General features: G+C 35.7%; 1 protein-coding gene across 7 annotated transcripts in view; it reads left to right on the forward strand.

The window, feature by feature from the left end:
- Akap9 (A-kinase anchoring protein 9) overlaps positions 1-22,094 on the forward strand; it is a 160,387-nt gene that overhangs the window by 32,271 nt on the left and 106,022 nt on the right. For 5 of the 7 annotated variants that reach the window (XM_029558377.1, XM_029558378.1, XM_029558381.1 and 2 more), the window contains exons 4-12: positions 549-602; positions 960-1,130; positions 1,906-2,061; positions 2,816-3,013; positions 8,463-10,829; positions 14,293-14,506; positions 16,441-16,520; positions 17,985-18,120; positions 18,879-18,964. In XM_029558377.1, coding sequence (XP_029414237.1) covers positions 549-602; positions 960-1,130; positions 1,906-2,061; positions 2,816-3,013; positions 8,463-10,829; positions 14,293-14,506; positions 16,441-16,520; positions 17,985-18,120; positions 18,879-18,964 — 3,462 coding nt within the window. The remainder of the gene's footprint in view (positions 1-548; positions 603-959; positions 1,131-1,905; positions 2,062-2,815; positions 3,014-8,462; positions 10,830-14,292; positions 14,507-16,440; positions 16,521-17,984; positions 18,121-18,878; positions 18,965-22,094) is intronic. The other 2 variants (XM_029558379.1, XM_008822536.3) reach the window with 1 other exon arrangement.

Raw genomic sequence — 22,094 nt, forward strand, 5'->3', positions numbered from 1 at the left:
GGAGGGAGGGAGGGAGAGGGAGAGGCCTTTGCAGTTCATAGCCTGTCCAGTTATTTGGAGAAGTAGTAAGAGGTGAATTGGTGGTGGTAGGCAGAAAGAAGGAAGAAGAAAGAAGATGCATTGTAAGCATTCAGGTGTTTTGAGGAATGACTAGGATTTAAATTGGTCATATGACTTCTAAACGCTTAAATTTAAGTTAAATTAATCATTGCTTATATCTTTGCCAATAAGGCATTTTTTTTTCCTTAGGCATAAAAAGACTGGGCTGGGGAGATGCCTTAGTAAAGTGCTTGCTGTGCAAGTCTGAAGATCCAAGATTAGATCCCTAGCACCCACATAAAAAGCTGGGCATGGAAACACTAGCCTGTGATCCCAGTGCCATGGGGAGGCAAAGACAGGAGGATCCCTTGGGCTAACCAATCTACTTGAATTAATGAGTTCCAGGTTCAGGGAGAGACAAAAGACACAAAAGCAGTTAATAGAGATGTTATTGTCAGGGAAATCACATGCTATATGAAGTTATATTTCAGGAAACTGTTTTCATACAGGTAAATGGTTGCAATTTTGTGATGAAAACAGGAAAGCCTACACATTTATTAATGGTATAGTATTTGACTATGCATGATACTGTTTCAAACCATTTAAAACCATTTGACTTACTAACAGAGCTTTTTCCTGCATGCACTTCTTTCCATGAGTGATTTCTCAATGCTTTCAACAGCTAACAAAACAGAGTTATCCCCTTTTATTATAACAGTTGTAACAAAACTTGCAGAAATCCTGTTTATTTATGCTCTTAAGGTATATATGTTATTAATAACAAGGCAGCTTGCCATACTAACAAACTTCCAGGGGATGGGAGTGTTTCAAAATGGACTTTGCTGTGGAATTCTAAATTTATTCCCTCTCCCTGAGGAATATTGCTGCTATAGAATTATTAACAACCTTGGGTTGTTTAGGAAGAAGAATTTGGAATTGATGATTCTTATTCTGAAAGAGGCGCACAATACAGTCAGACCCACCTAGAGATGATGGAAACTGAATTGGCTGGGAAACAGCATGAGATTGAAGAGCTAAACCGAGAACTGGAAGAAATGAGGGCCACCTATGGGACTGAAGGACTACAGCAGGTAGCTTTGCCTTCTGTGGCTTTGGGCTTGCTACCACAAAACAGAATTAGGAAACGTGAATGATAGTGTGCATGATAGTGTGCACATTCTCTTTAAGTGTGAGGCTTAAAATGCTAACTTAAGGTCATCATGTTCTTGTTCAGAGCATAAACAAGCCCATTTACAATGAGAATTCCTGAGACACAGCTAAGATGTGTGGACTTTTAACTATATAAAGTAGCTAGAGTAAAATCACTTCATTAAGACAGATGTTTTTCTAATCAGCCTGAGAGATGATTATGGTGTAAAACATAAGAAATTACAACTTAGACCCATTTAGAGTGTCAGCAAGTCCTTGTAAGTAATCTCTGGGTAGAGTGACATCTGTTGTGCAGGGAAGTCAAGATGAAATCAAGATGAAGTGGGACACTGGTAAGCATGGCAGAATATGTTTGCTTTTCCTCTTCAGAAACTGGCTGGGATTAAATGTGTCTATTGTTGTTACCTAGGAACAGATTGTGGCACTCCAAAATATAAAGACACTTTGTTCTTCTATAAGCAGATACATAGAAAAGCCAAACCAAATATATTCTTTTCCTTAGTGCAGATAATTTCTTTCAAATTTTGACATAAAACTAATTTCGACAGGCCTGTACTAGCTTTCAGTTGCTTAAAAATTCTAAGAGTTTGCTATTGTAGTTTGAATTTCATATTTTTGAAGAACAATCATCTGTAATAATAATGAATTTTGAAAAATAATAAACCTGGCACTTACAGTTTCACTGGTTTCATTTAGTTACAAGAATTTGAAGCTGCCATTAAACAAAGAGATGGAATCATAACTCAGCTCACTGCCAATTTACAGCAGGCAAGAAGAGAGAAGGATGAGACAATGAGAGAATTTTTAGAGTTGACAGAACAAAGTCAGAAATTACAGATTCAATTCCAACATGTAAGTATTTTAAGACTAGTAGACAGAATTTGCTAGTTTACTAATGAATTAATTTTTTTTCACTTTTCAGAACATAAAAACTGATTATAAAGTTATTTTCTTTATGATACCAGAAAATGGTGAATTTATGTTACGTTAACCAAGCGTTTAATTTATACCTCTTGAGTGCTGTCCTACTATTATTTAAATTGAATTTCCCCATCTCTATTTTGAAATTTTACAGTTTCTTACCAGGGTGATTGGATTTTGCAAGAATTAATCTGTATTTGCATCGTATCTTTGCCAATCCCAGTATGGTTTTAATTAGGTTCTAAAATGGTAACTGGACCTAATATATTCCATTTAAAGTAGAAGGGTGTAATAGCAAGTAACTGAAAACAATTTGAAGTATCTTAAGCCAAAGAGAATTTAATATACTCACACAGGCATGTCTTAACACAATTTAAGGGCAGAAATACAGTCAGGCCTCTAAAAAGGATTGGAGCTAGAGTCTGGAAAGTCAACAGTTGCCAGGAAGTACTTCCACATCCCACTCCCTAGTCATGTCTGCCTCTGTCGTCATTTCCTCACTAGACCTGCCTTCTATCTTCCATGCAAAGGATAATTTCATTGGCTCATCAGTCCTAACAGCATCTGGTTTGCTGAAATCACATGCATATGAAGTGAGCAGAGCACATGGAGAATCAGTGTTGGCCAGTTCTCTAAAGTAGTCTTTTCATAATTTACTATGTAGAGACTTGTTTCTGTTTTCAAGTTACAGGCTAGTGAAACTCTGAGGAACAGCACTCACAGTAACACAGCTGCAGATTTAATGCAAGCCAAGCAACAGCTCCTCACGCATCAGCAGCAGCTAGAGGAGCAGGACCATCTGTTAGAAGATTACCACAAAAAGAAGGAGGACTTCAAAATGCAAATTAGTTCCTTAGAGGAGAAAATTAAAGTGTATGAAATGGTAAGGAAGGCAACTGACTTGTAGCAATTCTGTAACTAAATTTTCTGATTAATATTTCTTTTTTCTTATGCACATGATTTATAAATTTTTATAATTAAGACTAACTTTTTGAATATGTAAAATTATTTCAAAAGCAATTGAGAATCTCACAATAATACAGTTTTTAAGATATTACTTATTATTGTATTTCTTTAAAGGGAACTGCATATTTTAACCTGAATTCTCAGAACAACTAGATTTCCTTTTCTCATCTGAAAGTATTACCACTTATTTTAGGTATGATTCTGAAATATTTTTGTAACGAAATGAAATTTTATGAATTTAATTAGAAAAAGTAAATGTAATTGATTCTCTATTCATGCAGGTTAAGCTCTATTTCTTGGGAACTTATGTAGCATGTAAGTGGTCTTTGGGGCAGGGGGTGGCATTATTTACCACATAGATTGTAACCTTAAATCCTAAAAATAATTCCTCTTGTTAGATTCTACTTTCATTGATTTTTCAAGCATGAAATAAAAGTTCAAAAGTGATTTGTGGCAGGTTGCTCTATTCCCAAGTACCAGAGTTGGCCTGGAGAAGGCACAGACCTTGTACCTCAGTGCACTGCCCCCTGCTGTCTGCATGCTCTGGCCTGTCCCTTTCAGAGCTGAAGCAAGACAGAACATGTCCACCTGGTTTGGTTTCAGCTTAAAGCTTGTGTCTAGCTATTACTATTGATTTGAAGAATCAAGTAGGATAATTAAAAAATATGGAATCTATGAGTAATGAGATGAATTGTTCTTGTATAGTATATTTTTACAAGCTTAGGAGGCTTTTTATATGACAAATTGAGAAATTACCAAAGCAAAAATATTTCTTGGAGAGCTGGAAGGGAGGGATGGCACACCTGTAATCTCAGCAGTCAAGAGTTGAAGAAGGCATTAAAGTCAGAGGTTTAAGGTCAGCATTGCCTACATGAGACCCTATTTTAAAACTGAAAGAAAAAACCCAGGGGCTTGGGCCGATACTCAACCAATAGTATTTGCCACATAAGCATGAGTACCTTCGTTTAGATCCCCATTACCTATAAAAAGCTCAGCACCAAGACTGAGGGGGCCGAGACAGGAGAATCCCTGGAGCTCACTGGCAGCCAGTCTAGCTGAATTGGTAAGTTCCAGGCTTAATGAGAGTACTTGTATCAAAAAATGAGTGGAAAGTGATTAAAGAAGACTCCTGACATCAACTTTTGACCTCCATATACACAAGTACTGCAACTACACTCACACAGTTACACGGACATAAACACATACATTCACACATACCACACATATACATGATTATTGGGTAATAAAATTATTCACTAGCATTTATTAAGTGACCTAGTCCATAAATGGCAGCATGCATAGCATCTTAAACACATTAGTACATTGTGTCAGCACTACAGCCCTAAGAGATAGAAGCACCATTACCATGTCCATTGTAGATGAGGTTACCAAGACAAATAAGAAATTATCTGTGTACACAGTTAATGAGATGATAAAGCTGATTCCAAACCGCAATTGTCTGACTCCAGAGAGTACTCTTAGAAAACTAGAAAATACTCAAATTGCCAAAAATTGTGAAAAGGCCACTCTTCACAACTAAGATCATTTTTAAATTATATAGATGTTTAGAGAACACATATTCTAGCAAGCCCCTGTAAGAGACATAATGATACTTTGCCCTTTCCCTCACTGAATCCATGGTTTAGTAAGACAGATGTGGCAGGTACTTACGGCACCAGAAAATAACAGTAAGTACAGATAAACAAGTGTTTTGAAAATCTCTGTAGGTCTTACCTTATATGAGAAGAGACTGAGGATAAGCCTTACTGGGAGATGGTATTTGAGGTAGGTCTGTTCCGTAAATTGGGATAATCCAATTTTAATTATATTTTGCTTCCCTAGCAGTGATGGCATAGTAGCTACTCAATACTTGGTGGATGAGTGCATAAATGAATCTCACCTAGAAGAAGTGGGTAAGACAGTTTAGGTTAAAGAGTATAGGGAACAAAAATCAATTTGTCTAGAAAGTAGTCACCTTAAAAAGTGAGTATTGCCAGGGATAATAACAGAACAGTGGTCTAAGCCTAGGCAGAAGCATCTAGATGTTTAATTTTATTCAATAGGTAGAGTAACTTGAGATACGAATAATTCTTTTTTAGTAGGGATAATTACTTTTGCTTATGTGAAGGTTAGTAAGAGTATGTCAATCTTATTTTTATTACATATGTATTTAAATTTCTCATTAAAAAAATTAACCAGGGCAGGAGAGATGGCTCAGTGGTTAAGAGCACTGGCTCTTCTTGTAGAGGACCTGGATTCAGTTCCCAGTACCCACATGGCCCCTAACAACTGTCAATAACTACAGTTCCAGGGGATCTGGTTCCCTCCTCTGGGACTTCTTGGGAATTGCATGCATTGGTACACTTACATACAGACAAAACACTCATGCATATAACATAATAAAAACAGTTAACCCCTGTGAATTATTATATCAGAGTAGCTGAGGAACTAAGACATTTGAGTCACAGTTGAAACTGTTCTGGTCCCCAAGGTCTCATTTGCATTATCCCAGTCCTCCAAACTTCCCACAATATAGTACTCACAGACAGGAAGTATAATATTCCCTCTTTTTCAAGTATATTTAAGAAAAATAGATTATACCCCCAACCCCAGGGCTATCAGTTTTGTAACACAGTGAGATGTTTTAAATGATATATTTTGAAATAAATAATGCTAAGAAAAATAAAACATGAATTTGTAGTGTTTAATAGTTGAATTAATTATTGTTGGCTGTTTATAATTATATGAATATTGGGTGATTTTGGATTGATACTGTTTTATGAGGGAGTCCCCTTCCCCTGTTATACTAACAATTTTCAGTCTGTTACTTAACAGTAACAGATTAACTGTCATGAACTGATACTCCATTTTTATAGGATCTAAATACTTTATAGATTTCTTTCAATATATAATTATGTTTGTATATAGTATAATAAGAATAAAATACCTTAATATATTTATTTTACCCTCCAATTATTTTGTGAAAAAGGAAATATAGTGTCTTTACTAGTTAGATAGAAATATTGAGATAAACAATTAAACAGGTTTATTTGTGTCACATTGTAGTGCAGAAATTAGAGAAAGCAGGTCAGCACACATGGTAAGCATGATTAGAATAAGCAGGCTCAGCACCTATGTGACATTGGCTGGGATACATGACACCAAGACAAGTAGATTTCTGTTCCAGATGAGGCTGCAATGATAGATAATATTCATTGCTGTGGTCACTATAGATAGCATATATAAAGTAACAAATCAGAAGCACAATCTAGTTTTGATTTGTAGGCTCAGAAATCTCATTTTAAAAAATATTATTTGAGACTTGAGCTACATCAAAGATAAACTCAGATTTCCAAGTTCCTGAGGCTGTTGAAAAGTCGAAATATAAGATTATTAATTTGCAGTAATAAATAATTATCACAGTGAACCATATACTGTAAATCCAATGGATTTTATTTTCTCTCCATGAGCAAATGAACTTAAAAAGTCAAATACTAATTAAGTTGTTTAGTGAGCAGATGACAGGGTGTTAGAGAACTCAGATGTGAGGTGGTGTCAGGCTGAGATGAGCTGATGTGTGAATGGTAGTGTTGTCGTGCCTCTGGGCTGAAATTCTTAAGTACTGTTTAGTAAATGTTCCCAACTTTGCTTTTTACATTGGGTATGGTTGGACAATCCTTCTGCCTCTGCCTCTCTGCCTTTCCCTCTCTGCCTCTGCCTACCTCCCAAGTGTTTGGATTACAGGTGTGCACCACCATTCCTGGCTCATGTGGTTTCTCTACAGGGATGATAATTCTCAAAGGCTGATGGCACCTTGGTCTTCCATGGACTATACTTGAATGATGCACTGCCAGCATTCCCTCAGAGGCCTTTCTTCTTTCTAGGCTTTGGCGTTTTTGCTTTAGATATGTTAATACATTCATTTAGAGTGCCTTTTTAGTTCCATTTGCCAAGAATGGTTATCTCCTTAAAGTTATGTTATTCATCTGCTTATAATAATTCTGACCAATTCTGTAGATTTTATTTCATTTTATGTATTTGGGTCTACAGCCTTTACTTACAGAGATAGCTAACTACCTGAGCCAAAATGTTGCCCAGGTTTCTGCTTGACTTACTATTCTGATATAATTGTGCTAATGAATATGCCTTGGTGTATTTGTCTAGGCTTATAGTTGTTATCTGCAGTTCTGTAATTGAGTCCAAATGGGAAATGGGGGAAAAACTCTGTTTGCAAGTTTCTGTTTCAACTAAAATTCTAGTGTCAATTCAATATATCATAAATACTATAGCTATCTTAGATGCCACTTAAGTGCCCAGAAGTGAAGATAAGGCAGACTCACAGAAATCTGTGTGTGTGTGTGTGTGTGTGTGTGTGTGTGTGTGTGTTTCCCTTCATTGTGTAGCACTTGTCATTGGAATACCTTTGGATTGCTAGAATTCATGGGAGCCATCAGGATTTATTTTTTTACTACTATAATATGTAGTATTATAATTAACTATTCAACTCTTAATTAGGATGTTGGTCAATTAATTCAATGGTTTAGCTAATATTTAATAGATTTTTAAAAATTATTACATTTATGTACTTTTGTGTGTATGTGTGTTGGGTGCACAACTGCCATGGCACACATATAGAAGTCAGAGGAGAACTTGAGGGAGTCAGTTCTCTCCTACCACACAGGTCCTGGAGATTAAACTGAGGTCATCAAACTTGGCATCAGGCTCTTTACCTAATGAGCCATCTTGTCAGACCAGTGTTTGTTTTTTTGTTGTTGTTGTGCTTGTTGTTCTTGTTGTGGGTTTTTTGTTTGTTTGTTGGGGGGGCAGTACTGAGAATAGAACCCAGAGCCTCACACATGCTAAGTAAATCAAACTGGATTTTCTAATTTGAAATTTTAATTACAGCAAATATAAGAGAAGTTGCTTCTTCCCAAGAAAGTCAAAACTACTGTGGTATATGCTCATAGATAGTATCTGGCTATACAAGCCCTGTGTATCTTCATGGGAAAACTGGGGAGTGGGGGCAGACTCAACAGCTCCTTTTTTTTTTAAAATTTTTATTTTATGTGTATACATGTATTGCCTGCATGTAGGTAAGTGCACCCATGTCATGCAATGCCTGCGGAGGTCAGAAGAGGCTGTCAGATCCCCTGGGACTGGAGTTATGGACAGTTGTTAGCTGCCATGTGGTTGCTGGGATTCAAACCTGGATCTTTTGCAAGAACAGCCAGTGTCCTTAACTGCTGAACCAACAGTTCCTTTTTATAGATTGATGTGAAAAAGCAACTTTTGTCTCTCTTTGGTAATAAAATTAAGCAATAGACATTACCAGAAGCCCTTAAGTTTTCTTTATTTTTTTTCTAAAGGAACAAGATAAAAAAGTAGAAAACGTGAATAAAAAAGAAATACAGGAAAAAGAGGCAATCATTGAAGCATTGAATAAAAAAATAAAAGAAGAAGAAGAAAAAACCCTTGAGCTAAAGGATAAAGTAATAGCTATTGATAAATTATTAAGAGAATTACAAGAACAGGTTGCAGATAAGGACCAGGAGATAAGAAATATGAAATTAGAACTGAGTAATTCTAAGCAAAAGGAAAGACAGTGTTCTGAGGAAATTAAACAGTTAATGGGGACAGTTGAAGAACTTCAGAAGAGGAATCATAAAGACAGCCAACTTGAAATTGGCACAGTGCAAAGAAAGGAACAAGAAGCACAAAGAAAATTAGAACAGCTCCAAGCAGAGCTAGATGAGATGTACGGGCGGCAGATAGTGCAGATGAAACAAGAATTAATAAAACAGCACATGCTACAGATAGAGGAGCTCAAATTTCTTCATAAGGAAGAAATGGAGAACACTTTAAAGTCGTTTTCAAATATTGCAGTTAATGAAGATCAGTTAAAGCTAATGAATGTGGCAATAAATGAACTGAATATAAGATTACAAGATACTAATTCTCAAAAGGAAAAACTCAAGGAAGAGCTAGGGGTAGTTTCAGGAGAAAAGTCTGCTCTACGAAGACAGCTTGAGGACCTCTTTGAAGAATTAAGTTTTTTAAGAGACCAGATTCAGAGAGCTAGACAGACAATAGCTGAACAAGAAAGTAAACTGAGCGAAGCTCATAAATCCCTTAGTACAGTGGAAGACTTGAAAGCTGAGATTGTTTCTGCATCTGAATCCAGGAAGGAACTTGAGTTAAAACACGAAGCAGAAGTTACAAATTACAAGATTAAACTTGAAATGCTAGAAAAAGAAAAGAATGCTGTGTTAGACAGGATGGCTGAGTCACAAGAGGCTGAGCTAGAGAGGCTAAGAACACAGCTCCTATTTAGTCATGAGGAAGAACTTTCCAAACTAAAGGAAGATTTAGAAATCGAACATCGAATAAATATTGAAAAACTTAAAGATAAGTTGGGCATTCATTATAAACAGCAGATAGATGGCTTGCAGAATGAAATGAGTCAAAAGATAGAAACAATGCAGTTTGAAAAAGACAGTTTGATAACTAAGCAGAATCAATTACTTTTGGAAATTTCAAAGCTAAAAGATTTACAGGAATCACTTGTGAATTCAAAATCAGAAGAAATGACTCTCCAGATCAACAAACTTCAAAAAGAAATTGAAATACTCAGACAAGAAGAAAAGGAAAAGGGTACTCTTGAACAAGAAGTTCAAGAATTACAACTTAAAACTGAATTATTAGAGAAACAAATGAAGGAAAAAGAGAATGACCTTCAAGAAAAATATGCACAACTTGAATCAGAAAATAACATTCTTAAAGATGAGAAGAAAGCCCTTGAAGACATGTTGAAAATTTATACTCCTATGGGCCAAGAAGAAAGATTGATAGCCATAGATCCTAGTAAGTCCAAATCCAAAGACTACAGCTGGCAAAAAGAAATAGAGATGCTTACAAAGGAAAATGAGGAATTCAAACTGCAATGTAGTCATCTAAAAGAAGAGATTGAAAAGCAAAGGAATACATTTTCATTTGCTGAAAAGAACTTTGAAGTTAACTATCAAGAGTTACAGGAGGAGTATGCTTGCCTTCTCAAAGTAAAAGATGAGTTAGAAGACAGTAAAACTAAGCAAGAATTAGAGTATGAAAACAAGCTTAAAGCACTTAGTGAAGAGCTTCATTTACAGAGAATAAATCCAGTGATGGTGAAAGTGAAAAGCTCTATTGATGATGACAAAACTTTTATATTGGAAACATTGGGAATTGGTGAGGTTGTTGAGAAAGATACAACAGAACTTATGGAAAAACTTGAAGTAACCAAGCGAGAAAAATTAGAGCTATCAGAGAAGCTGACTGGTCTTTCTGAGCAATTAAAACAGACACATGATCAGATTAATTTTCTAAGTGAAGAAGTTAAATCCTTAGAGCAAGAAAAGGAGCAACTTTCACAGAGATGCAAAGAACTAGAAATCCTAATGCACTGTACTAAAGCAGAACATGCAAATGTGCATGATGTTCAATTACACTCTTTAGAAGATGGGGTTCTGCCTATGAAAAGTGAGGGTTCTGGAGATTCTGTTTCTAAAATCAAGGATTTGGAGGAAGAATCAAAAATAAAGATAGAAGATAAAATTCCATTTGACAATATGACCATTATAAAAAAACGTGAGGAAGAACTTTTGCAGACAGTAACAAATGAATCATTGCCTGGGACAGCTGAACTATGTGAAAATGAAAAACTCCAGCAGGAGCTTCATGTACTTAAATCAGAACAGGTATGCTCAGTTATTTAAAACCATAGTGAAATGTACATCTATACTATAAAAGTTTTCATTTTCATAAATCATGAAACCATATTCTCTCCAGAGAATGAAAGTGAGCCTTTCATGTAATTCTCACTTGAACCTATCAGTTATCATTTACCATTTTTCCTTAAAGATCATTGCTTCTCTTTAATCTTTTATATATGCTGCTCAGAAAATAAACCAAGCTAATTTTGAAGACTAGAGTTTAGAGAGAATTCAGTTTTACTAATTTTATATTGTAATAGTTTTGTGTCAAAGATTATTTTTAATTTCATAGTCATATTTTCAAGTACATCATCTTCAATTAGAACTCTATCATTGTAAATTAGCTCTTGAGATTTATTGCTCTCTGTATTGTTCAGTAGTTAATAAAATTTTATTTGCACCAGGTGTGGTGGCGCACACCTTTAATCCCAGCACTTGGGAGGCAGGAGCAGGTAGATCTCTGTGAGTTCGAGGCCAGCCTGGTCTCCATAGCGAGTTCCAAGCTAGCTGGGGCTACAGGAAGACCCTGTCTCAAAAAGACCAAAATATATATATATTTCCTAGTGAATTAAGGCCTAGAATTTTATTAACTCTCACTATAAGTACAGAATTTTTAAAATACATACAATGAGTGTTCTAGTTTCATTCTACTGCTGTAATAAAATACTCTGAGGATGAAGAAATAAGTTTATTTTATGGGAAGAAGATATTTATTTGGCATACACTTCCAGATCACAGTCCACCAGTGAAGGAAATCAGGGCAGGAACTCAAGCATGAACTTGAAACAGAAACCATGGAGGAATGCTGCTTGCTGCCTTGTTCTTAGGTCACGTTTAGCTAGCTTTCTTACATAGCACAGGACTGCCTGCCAAGGGAATCATGCCACCCACAGTGGGCTGAACTTTCCCACATCAGTAACAATCAAGGCAGTTCCCCACAGATACGCCTACTGGGCCATCTGATCTGGGTAATCCCCTGAGACTGGGTAATCCCCTGAGACTTCCTTCTCAAATGTCTCTAGACGTGTCAAAAGAAGTACTGGAGCTCAGTAACCACAAAAGGAACTGCTATATCTGTTGCTAATGATGCTGCCCAGTACCTAGAACAGTATCTGATACAGGACAGTAAAATTTTAAAAAGTGAAAATAAAGCCCATCTTTGAAGCATCAACAGTGAAACAAAATAGAATTCATGTGAAGATCAGAATAGCTTTTGTCATTTATTATACAGCATTTTTCTAAATTTCCTAACATTTGGAAAGACTAAGAGATGTATGATGTCAGTGTTGAGAAAGAGTGAATTTTCATAATTCACAGGTATGATTGAATAAGAAATTAAGAAAATGAACTGGAAAGCCTTAAGTTAAAATAAATGCAAAAAAAATTAGAAATATCCAAGTCCAATTTAAATAAAACTGTAGTACTCCTATAATCCTAGCATTCAGAAAGCTGAGGGAAAATGTTGTAAATTCAAGGTTAGCCTGAGCCACATAGCAATACTTCTTAAAACAGAAGCAAACAGACAGTCCTGTTATACTTTAATGAAGTAGGATGGGACCTAAATAAATGGAAACTTTCATTGCTGAATGGTAATTTTTAATATTATACAGTGCTAGTTTGTCTTATGTAGTTCCAATTCACAGTGAAACATTACTGAAATTCAGCTTAATTAGTTAACAGTTGCTCTGTAAGGATAGATGTACATGAAGAACCAAGACTTTGTTTTTAAGCAGAATACATGATAAGTGACATATAGAGGACAATTTTAGGCTTAAATATTCTCTCTTTCTCTCCCTCTCTCTCTCCCTCCCTCCCTCCCTCTCTCCCTCTCTCTCCCTTTCCCTCTCTCCTTCTCTCCCTCCCTCCCCGCCCTCTTTCTTTGTGATTGTATGCCTCATGTGTAAGTGCCTAAGGAGGCCAGAAGAGGTTATTGGTCTCCTGGAATTGGAGTTACAAATAATATAAGCCATTAATTTAGCTGCTGGGAATGGAACTTGGGTCTTCTAGAGAATCAACAAGTGCTCTTACCTGCTAAGTCATCTGTCCAACCCCTCAAGGTACCAATTTAATAAAGAAGAAATACTGAAAATAGGTCAATTATTCAAAATGGTAGAATAGTGTCCAAGGACCTATGTTCAAAGAAAGTAGATGGAAAAAAATAAAATTAAATTAAGAGCAGAAATAAGTGAATTTTGGGCTGGTGAGATGGCTCAGTATTAAGAGCACTGACTGTTCTTGCAGAAGACCCAGATTCAAATCCCAGCACCCACATGGCACTAACAACCATCCATAATTCCAGTTCCTGTGGATCTGACACCCATTTCTGTCCTCCATGGGCACTGCATGACATGGGTGCACGAACATACACGCAAGCATAACATTCATACACATAAAATAAAAATTTTAAATAGAAGTGAATTTGAAATAACCAAAAGAGATTTTCAAGAAGTTTCATGGTTTATCATATGAAAGAATTGCCTATAATTATTAGACAGAGCTCCAAGATTATAATCAAGGTAGAAACCACAAACAAACCACAGCTAGAGAGATAGCTCAGCAGTTGAGAGCACTGGCTGCTACCACAGAGGATCTGGGCTCAGTTCACAGCGCCTACATGGTGGCTCGCAAATACCTTTTACTCTAGTTCCAGGGGATGGATTTGACACCCTCTGTGGACACTGCACACACATGTAGTACATTTACAAATACATGAAGGTCAAACATTAATACACAAAAAAATCACTCCTGTATGTTATAGAAAGTATGCTAATCTACTTGATATATTATTTTGATGGATTTTTTAAATTTTATGTGTATTTGTATACTGCATGTATGTAGATAAGTGTACCCATGTGGTGCAATGCCTGCGGGGGACAGAAGAGGCTGTCAGATCCCCTGGAACTGAAGTTACACACAGTTGTTAGCTGCAATGTGGGTGCTGGGATTTGAACCCGGGTCTTCTGCAAGAACAGCCAGTGTTCTTAACCACTGAGCCATCTTTCCAGCCCCTTTGATGGATTTTTATGGACCTCTCTAATGGTCATTTTTTAATTTGTTCAAGGGTAGTCGACATAATAATGACATAATTTTTATTTGATATATATAAAGAGACAGACAGACAGACAATCCCCATAACCCTAGTGGCGCACGCCTTTAATCCAGCACTTATGAGGCAGAAGCAGGAGACAGAGACAGGTGGATCATAAGCAGACAACAAAAGATCAGATCAGAATCTTTCTGGCTGTACTATAAAATTGAGATAGTGAATATATGATACTACTTTTCTTGCAGCTGGATGAACACAAAAAAAATTAGACTGGTTCCTTTATATGAATTTTTAAACTATGAAATATTTTCTCCTTTATACTGCAGTTCATACAAAAAACAGAAGTTAAATTATTATGTTACTTCCAATTTTTATAATGTTTATATATATATTCACTTTAAGAATGACTTACGGCTTCAGATGGAAGCCCAGCGCATATGCCTTTCACTGGTGTATTCAACTCATGTGGATCAGGTTTGTGAATATATGGAAAATGAAAAAGATAAAGCTCTTTGCAAGCTTAAAGAAGAGCTTATTTCTGCTCAAGAAGAAAAGATCAAAGAACTTCATAAAGTGCACCAGCTCCAGCTGCAGAGTATAAAAACAGAAGAGACAGGTAAATGGTTTCCGAGTTACCACCATGAAACAAATACATTTTCCTTAGAATCCACCATTTCATAATTCTGTCTTTGTCTCAGGACCCAGAGGGTAAGGTGACTTGTACATCTGATTCATGGATTTGTTGATTCATATAATCACTAGTCATTCATTTTAGTACTTGAGAAAGCTAAAAATCACTGATTCATTTTCTCAAAGAAGTATAATTCATCCAGAAAGAGTATGGAAAATTAACCAACAATTTCTGAACCATGCTGAACCACTTCACTAGGGAAACATTAGTGCATTTGTCTAAGTAGATATATATGATAATTTGCTGCATTTTTATTTGATGTAAACCAAACTTACAAATAGTCAGTTAGAAAGAATGGAAATATGAAGGAGAAAAGTTTAGTGCTTCCAGGGATGATGAAGCAGTACTCAGAAGGAAAATAGAACTGGAAATTTAGGGATGGCTCTACAGTTTTTAAATATTGATTTAAGACATTCATTTTGAAGAACTGAAAGTTCAAGCTGTGTAAGAAAGTAGTGGCAATAAAGCTGAAAAGATTGATAAGTGCCTGGTTAGATGATTTCTGTACCTTGAATGAAGCACGTTAAACGTTTTGCTATTGCTCAGACCTATGTAGAATTTAAATAGTGGGAGCAATAGTGAGATTTTTATTTAAGAGACACTAGTGAGACTAATTGGAAAATAATTTTAATTATTGATGGGAAAACTAAACCTTGGCCGTATTCCCCATAAAACAGATGTTGAGGTAGGTATTACTGAGAAATGACAGTTAAGTTTAAGAATTAAAGCTGCAGGTTATCTAATTGGCAGTTAATACTAAAGTTAAGAATGATCTTGAAGTTTCTTGCCTAGATAACTAGAATGAATAAATGTGGTTCCAGCCTCAAAGAGGAGCAGTCATAGAAAAAGTCCTTTTGGAACATACTGAGTTAAGCATGTCTAGTAACTTGGAAAATATTCACTAATCAACTAAAAATAGAAGTCTAAACTCAGGAGAGAATTTTAGGCTGAAGATAAAAAAAAAATGTAGAATTGATATGAAAGTAAAAGGGCCTAGGTCAAGGACAAGAATGAGATGTCCTGGGAGACTGTAGGAAATGATTGGAAAACCAAGATGGCACTGTAGGAAGTGACAGCATTTGAGGGACCATAAGTGAAGGAACAACCTGTATGGAGTACTTTCAGTTAATGTTTCAATGATTCTTAACAGGTTAAGTGAACTTCCCCTCTTTTATCTCTTGTCCTTCATTTTTACCTTTAGAAATGAGGTGCATCCTAAGCTTTCAGTGAATTCTCTGTTGAACAAAGTAGAATTTCAAGAGCTGCTTAAATAAGGACAGCTTATTTTTCACTTCAAGAGCTCTTTGGGCTTGAATTTAGTAAGATTTTAAGTGTGAGATATTCTATCCAGTATTTTCTAGATTGCAAATTAATGGTTCTGTTAATAGATGATAAAGTCAGCTCAGTGGATAATGATAAGCATTTCTGAAAAGAGTAGACTAAAACAAAAAATATTGGAGGGCATAACATGTAAAAGAGTAAATTAAAAATTTTTTTTTTTGCAATACCGAGACTCAAACAGCCCTTTCACATGCTAGGCAAGGTGCTCTACTGCTGAGCCATGTTCACACCCTGTGTGAATGAATACTGATCTGTGAAACTTTTGTTCCAGTTTTGCAAGGATATATTTGATAGATAATCAGGTATATTTCTTGTATTGGATTTTAGGTCACTGCATTATACCACTTTATAGAATAGAAATGACAAATCTTACAAATTTGAGACAATTAACATTGAGCAATGGAAAATAAATTTGAAAGAAATGAAATGTGTCTTATTTTAAGGAAGCTTCTAGTTAAAACAGATTAAATATAGCAATACTAACAGTTAAGGGCTCACTGCAGTAACTTTTCCACTAGGTGATCATGCAGAGCCTTTGCAGATGCTCATTGGAAGACTTCAGAAGGCAGTGTCTGAGGAATGTTCTTATATTTCAAAGGTAAGCTAGTGCTTAAAAAGTATCTTTGACATGAGCAGAATCATCCAACCTTGTTTTCCTGATATCTTACTTCTGGAACTATATTTAAAAAGCATTTCTTTCTTTCTTTCTTTTTTTTTGGTCTTTTTGAGATAGGGTCTCCCTGTAGTCACAGCTCGCCTGGATTCACTATGGAGACCAGGCTGGCCTTGAACTCACAGAGATCCACCTGCCTCTGCCTCCCAAGTGCTAGGATTAAAGGCCTGCACCACCACATTTCTGAATTTTAAGCTTAAAATGAGTATCTTAAGTTTTTTTCTGGCAGCAGATTTTTAAAAAAAGGAATTTAAGGCTTGGGATATGACTCAGTGGTATAGCACCATGCTCTTGAATCCCATCTCACAAAAAACGAACAGAGAAATGCAGATAAGTTGTACCACCAACATAGTAGACACTGTAATCATTGATGTTGCCAGAGAGGAGCTACTTAACCTTTCTGGGACTCAGTTTGTTCACCTGTAGATCCAAGTGGTCATGAAGGTTTCTAAAACCAACTCTAATGTGATATAATTTCATCTTAGGGGCTGTCCTGAAAAGTTGATACACTCAATGACTAACTGACACTGTAGTTTAACTCAGAAGTGCAAGAAACCTCAAGAAATATCGGCAACAAACAATTTGGTTTTAAGTCTAAAAGTTGTTGATAAGTTATTTCCACTTGTGTGGGAGACAAAGGGAAAAGTAATTTAGATGGCTTATCAAATAATTCTATGTACTGTTTTAAATGATGGTAGAATCTGTTGCTTAGGTAGGAGAATAACGTATCAGGTACTTTTAATTTTCTGTGTGGTAAATCACAGAAAATCACTCTTGCATGTTATAGAAAGTATGTTATATCTCCTACTTGAGATATTGTCATTTTGTTAGATTTTATAGACCTCTCTAATGGTCATTCTTTAATTTGTTCTAGGATAGTTGACCTAATAATTATATATGTAGTTACATATGTTATATATAATTTTTACATGATATATAGAGAGACAGGGTCTCCCTGTAGCCCTAGCTGGCCTGGGATTTGATATGTACACTGGGCTGATCAGAATCTCTTAGAGATCCACCTGCCTCTGCCTTCCATTTGCTAGGATTAAAGGCGTGTACTACCATGCCTGATAATAATGGGATATATAAAGGTACAGAGATCACATCAGAGTAAGCCTCAAGCTAGGAAGTGATAGCTTAGGGTGCAAGGTATATATATTCCATTATTAGAAACAGAAAAAAACAAAACAAAACCATAGTTTTGTGCAATCAAGATTTTCCTGATATAAGAATAATTCCATGTCAGAGGGGAAAACATGGACTTGTCTATCCTGCAGATTGATTTCATGTATAGATGAAGAGTGATTTCTGACTTTATTAACCATTTTTTGCTTCTAGGAGAGTGTTTTATAATCTTGTAATTTAAAATATTCTATTTGTTAACAGACTTTAAGCAATGTCTTTGGTGAATGTTATACTCCTTTAAAATATGAAGTGAATATAGAAGAAAGAGAGAATTCTGGTGTTTACATGTCTCAGAATCAAAACCCAGAATTGCAAGAGTATAAATATGAAGTTCAAGGTAAAAAGTTTTCCATGTTTTTAAACAGTATTTAATTTTCTTAAGTCAATTAATGATAAACTTAGCTCTAAACATGACTTAATTGCAGATAACTTTGCTATTTTAATATCTTGTCTTCAGTTATGAATTTGTATTTAGTATGTGCTTTTCATTTTTATATGGTAAAATTATGTGAAGATAATTGACACTTTTTACTTAGCCTTGTTTCTCTGTGCTCTGTTCCTCTACTTCTAACTTTTTCTTCATTCTAATTCTTTCTGTTAATTTTTCCATGCTGTAGAACCTAATCTTTAAAGAGTTATTGAATTTACTAAATTTAAATTACTAGTTTATTATTTTAAAAGTTAAGAACAAGAAATTGCCAATTTCTGTAATTGAAAAATGAGTTCTATTAAGAAATAATTTTCTTTTATAAATGTGGTATTAGTTGTTTTGGTTTTCTTTTAGCAAATTACAACCTCTATTAATTTTTTGTGTTCCTTCACAGATGTGTGTGCCCTGTCCATTTGTATAGATAATGAGCAAACTATATACCACTTAATAAAAACTACAGAAACTAGCATGTTTTAATATGAATTTTCAAGTTAGTTTTATACCAGTTCTTTCAAATTAATGATTTTAAAATTTTTTGATTACTAGATACATGGGTTTTATTACTACCAGATAGTTTTCTAAAGTTATAAATTGGTAAATAATGTTTATTGAAAGAGATAACCTTTTACTATGAAGTGAAATTATTATAATTGTTTGTCATCTAGATTTTCAAGAAAACATGCAAACCCTTCTCAACAAAGTGACTGAAGAATACAACAAGCTCTTGACACTCCAGACACGATTCACCAAGGTCCGTGAAATGGGAAATAGAATGTTTGCATTTATTTTATTACATGCTCTTTTAAGCTGTTTTATCAGTCAAGAAGTTCTAAAATAAGTGAACATAAAAAAGGATGTTGGAATAATAAGCCATTTATATAGAGCATTTGTATCAGAAACTGAAGAAATTTCCAGAAGTTGAACTATATGCACCTCCCTGAGACAGTGTTTTAAATCCGGATAGAGTATATACAGGTGTCTGACTTTGAACTATGTGAAAGAATTGCATTTAATCTATGTACAACTTTTTTTCCCTCTTTTTGTGGTACTGGAGTTTGAACCAGTGCACCGTCTGGGACATGAGTCTACCCCTGAGCTGCAATAGCCCTCTACACATAACTTTTGTAAACTGATGAGTTTAGTTGTTTAGCACATAGCCTATTAGTATCACATAGCAGGGTTCATATGGTTCCATTGTATTTTGAAATAGTTATTTTAAAAATGTGTTCATAGAAAGCAAGTAAGATAGTGTACATGACATACTATAATTGGTTAACTGTTTCAGAAAAATTAAACACATATTGTCAAGGACAAGTGCTGTAAGTCCAAGTTGTAGAAAGAAATCAAAAGGAATCTTCATTTATTTGGGGTGCTTTATGGTACTCAGTTCTATTAAAATGTTTAGGCAAAGTTTGAAGATTTTTAGCAGACAGTGGAAGTTCTATTGCTGATGAGAGATGTTTAGACTGAGTCATCTCTTTTCATATTTTCCTCCTCACTTCCCTTTCTTTCTTCCTTTGTCTCAAATCTGAAAGCAGGTATCTTATATATACTTACATGGGAAGGCAGGCTGTTCAGTAAAAATCTTTCATGAACTATTGTTTCCTTGTAGTTACTACTTTTTCTGATTCTCTTCCTGGCTGATTGAGAATCAATGGAGCATTTTCTTATTAATACCATAGCAGACTAGATTGTTGTTTTTCCACGCTAATTCTCCAACCTCCAAGGGCCCTTTTTTCTTTTTATTTAGGTTTCTGAAGAACACTGAGAATATCAGATGGTGATAGTCAGGTTTGTCTCTGACTTCAGATGGACTTTCAGGGTCACCTGGCAGTGTTTTTGTATGCTCATTCATCTTCTCATGTTCCCCAGCCGCAGATGTTCCCCAGCCTTAGAGTTCCTGAGGTTTCAAACACCACTTTAGTCTCTTTTTTCTCCTCTGATGACCTTAGCCCTGACTTCTCTGTCAGTCATGCGCATTATACCTTAACTCAGCTTGCTACCTCTTAATTTTCCAGTTACCTAAACTTACTTTGATTCTGTCTGGAAGTTTTTCTTTTTCCTCATCAATACTGTTTTATTTCCTATCCTTTCACTAATAATACCTACTTCCCGTCTCTAATTGGTATCTTGTTCCCCTCCCACCCTTCTGTTTTCAGACTCCTGTTGCTGTCTCTGTTTTTGTTGGTGGTAGTTTGTTTTGTTTGAGACAAGGTGTTCACTATGGCCCATGTTGGTCTAGAACTCACTGTGTAGCCCAGGCTGGCCTCAAGCTCACTACAGTCCTGCCTTCTACGTGCAGTGATTTTAAGAATGAGCTTCTATGTGACACGTGGTCTGTCTTTTTTCCCCCCTACATTTCTGTTTTCCTTTCTCTCTGGTATATTTGTTCAGCTCTCTGATTTAGAGTATAACTTGCCCTTCCTTAACCTGACATCACCCCTTGTCTATGGTTCTTTGTTTTCATTGTGGTCACGTTCTCTGAGAAAGTGAATTATGTTTAGGCAACATTTTCCATCCCATCATGCTCTGTTGCCTCTTCTGTAAATGAGCTTCTGTCATACACTCCTAAAGTTACTTTGAAAAAAATGACCAGTGAAATGACCAGATTTCCTTTTGTTCTCTTCTGTCCTCATTTTCAGTCTTTGAAAAGTGCTGCTTTTCCTTATATCAGTAAGTAGCTGAAACTATTAACTAGTGTAAGAGGTTTTATAATAAATACAAACAATCATCATCATCTTCACTTTGCCTGTTTTGTATAAGGACAGTGAGCAGGAACTGTTTACTTTCATGAAAGACATGTTTCTTTTCTCTTGTAGTCTGTGAGAGGGTTTACTCTGGAACACAGGCCCACACTATCCTATTTGAGAATAAGCTTTACTAACTACCAAATTTTTGACCATGAGAAAGGCTATGCTGTGGTTAAAGCAAATGGCCAACACAGTTATCTTCTGCTCTTTGCCTTCCTTCTACCTGTCATTGTGCTGTTCTCTGAACCTGGGGCCTCTAAGATTCTAGCAAGTGCACTGTCTCCTGTGTGGCTGTGATACCCTCCAATATCCTGTAGGCTGTTGATTCATCAATGATTGCTTCCTCAGTATTCTTCCATCTTTTTCTATCTTCTAGAACTTGTTTAAATTTCTCTCAATGTTAGTTTTCTCATCTATTATGGTTTTATAACTTTATTTAAATCATTTAAAAATTTTTTATTTTGTGTGTATGAGTGTATTGCCTGCATGTGAGTGCACCCATGTTGTGCAAGGTTTTATAACTTTTAATTGTATGTGTGTGTGTGTGTGTGTGCGCGCGCGCGCGCGCACATGCATGTACATGCATGCTGGAGACTGACCCACCTTCCATTCCTCTTTTTGTTATTTTTGTTTTTTTATGTTTCTGGGTTATTTTGTTTTGTTTAAGATAATGCCTTATTATGTAGCCTGGGCTGGCCTGGAACTTGCTTTGTGGCTCAGACTGGCCTTGAACTCACAGCCTGTGCCAGGTTTAAAGGTATATGCTGCTATATCCAACTTCTTGCTTGTTCTTTTGACAATTTTATGTGAAATTTTTGCTTTTAAAAGCATGTGGAGGTAGGGGACTAGAGAGATGGCTGGGTGGTTAAGAGCCCTGGCTGCCCTTGCAAAGGACACTGGTTCAGTTCCCAGCACCCATATTGCAACTAAAATAACTCCAGTTTCAGGATATCCATCGCCCTCTTCTGGCCTCTACAGGCATTGCATATACATGGTGCACTTACATACATACAGGCAAAACACTCATACACATATAATAAAAATAAGTAAATCCAGAATATTTTTTAAAAGTATATGTGGAAGTTTTCTTAAACAACAGTTTTTTTTTTTTTTTCCTTCAAGTTGAAAGAA

The sequence above is a fragment of the Nannospalax galili genome, unplaced genomic scaffold (assembly GCF_000622305.1).
Source record: "Nannospalax galili isolate Female #2095 unplaced genomic scaffold, S.galili_v1.0 scaffold85, whole genome shotgun sequence".
Taxonomy (NCBI): Eukaryota; Metazoa; Chordata; class Mammalia; order Rodentia; family Spalacidae; genus Nannospalax; species Nannospalax galili.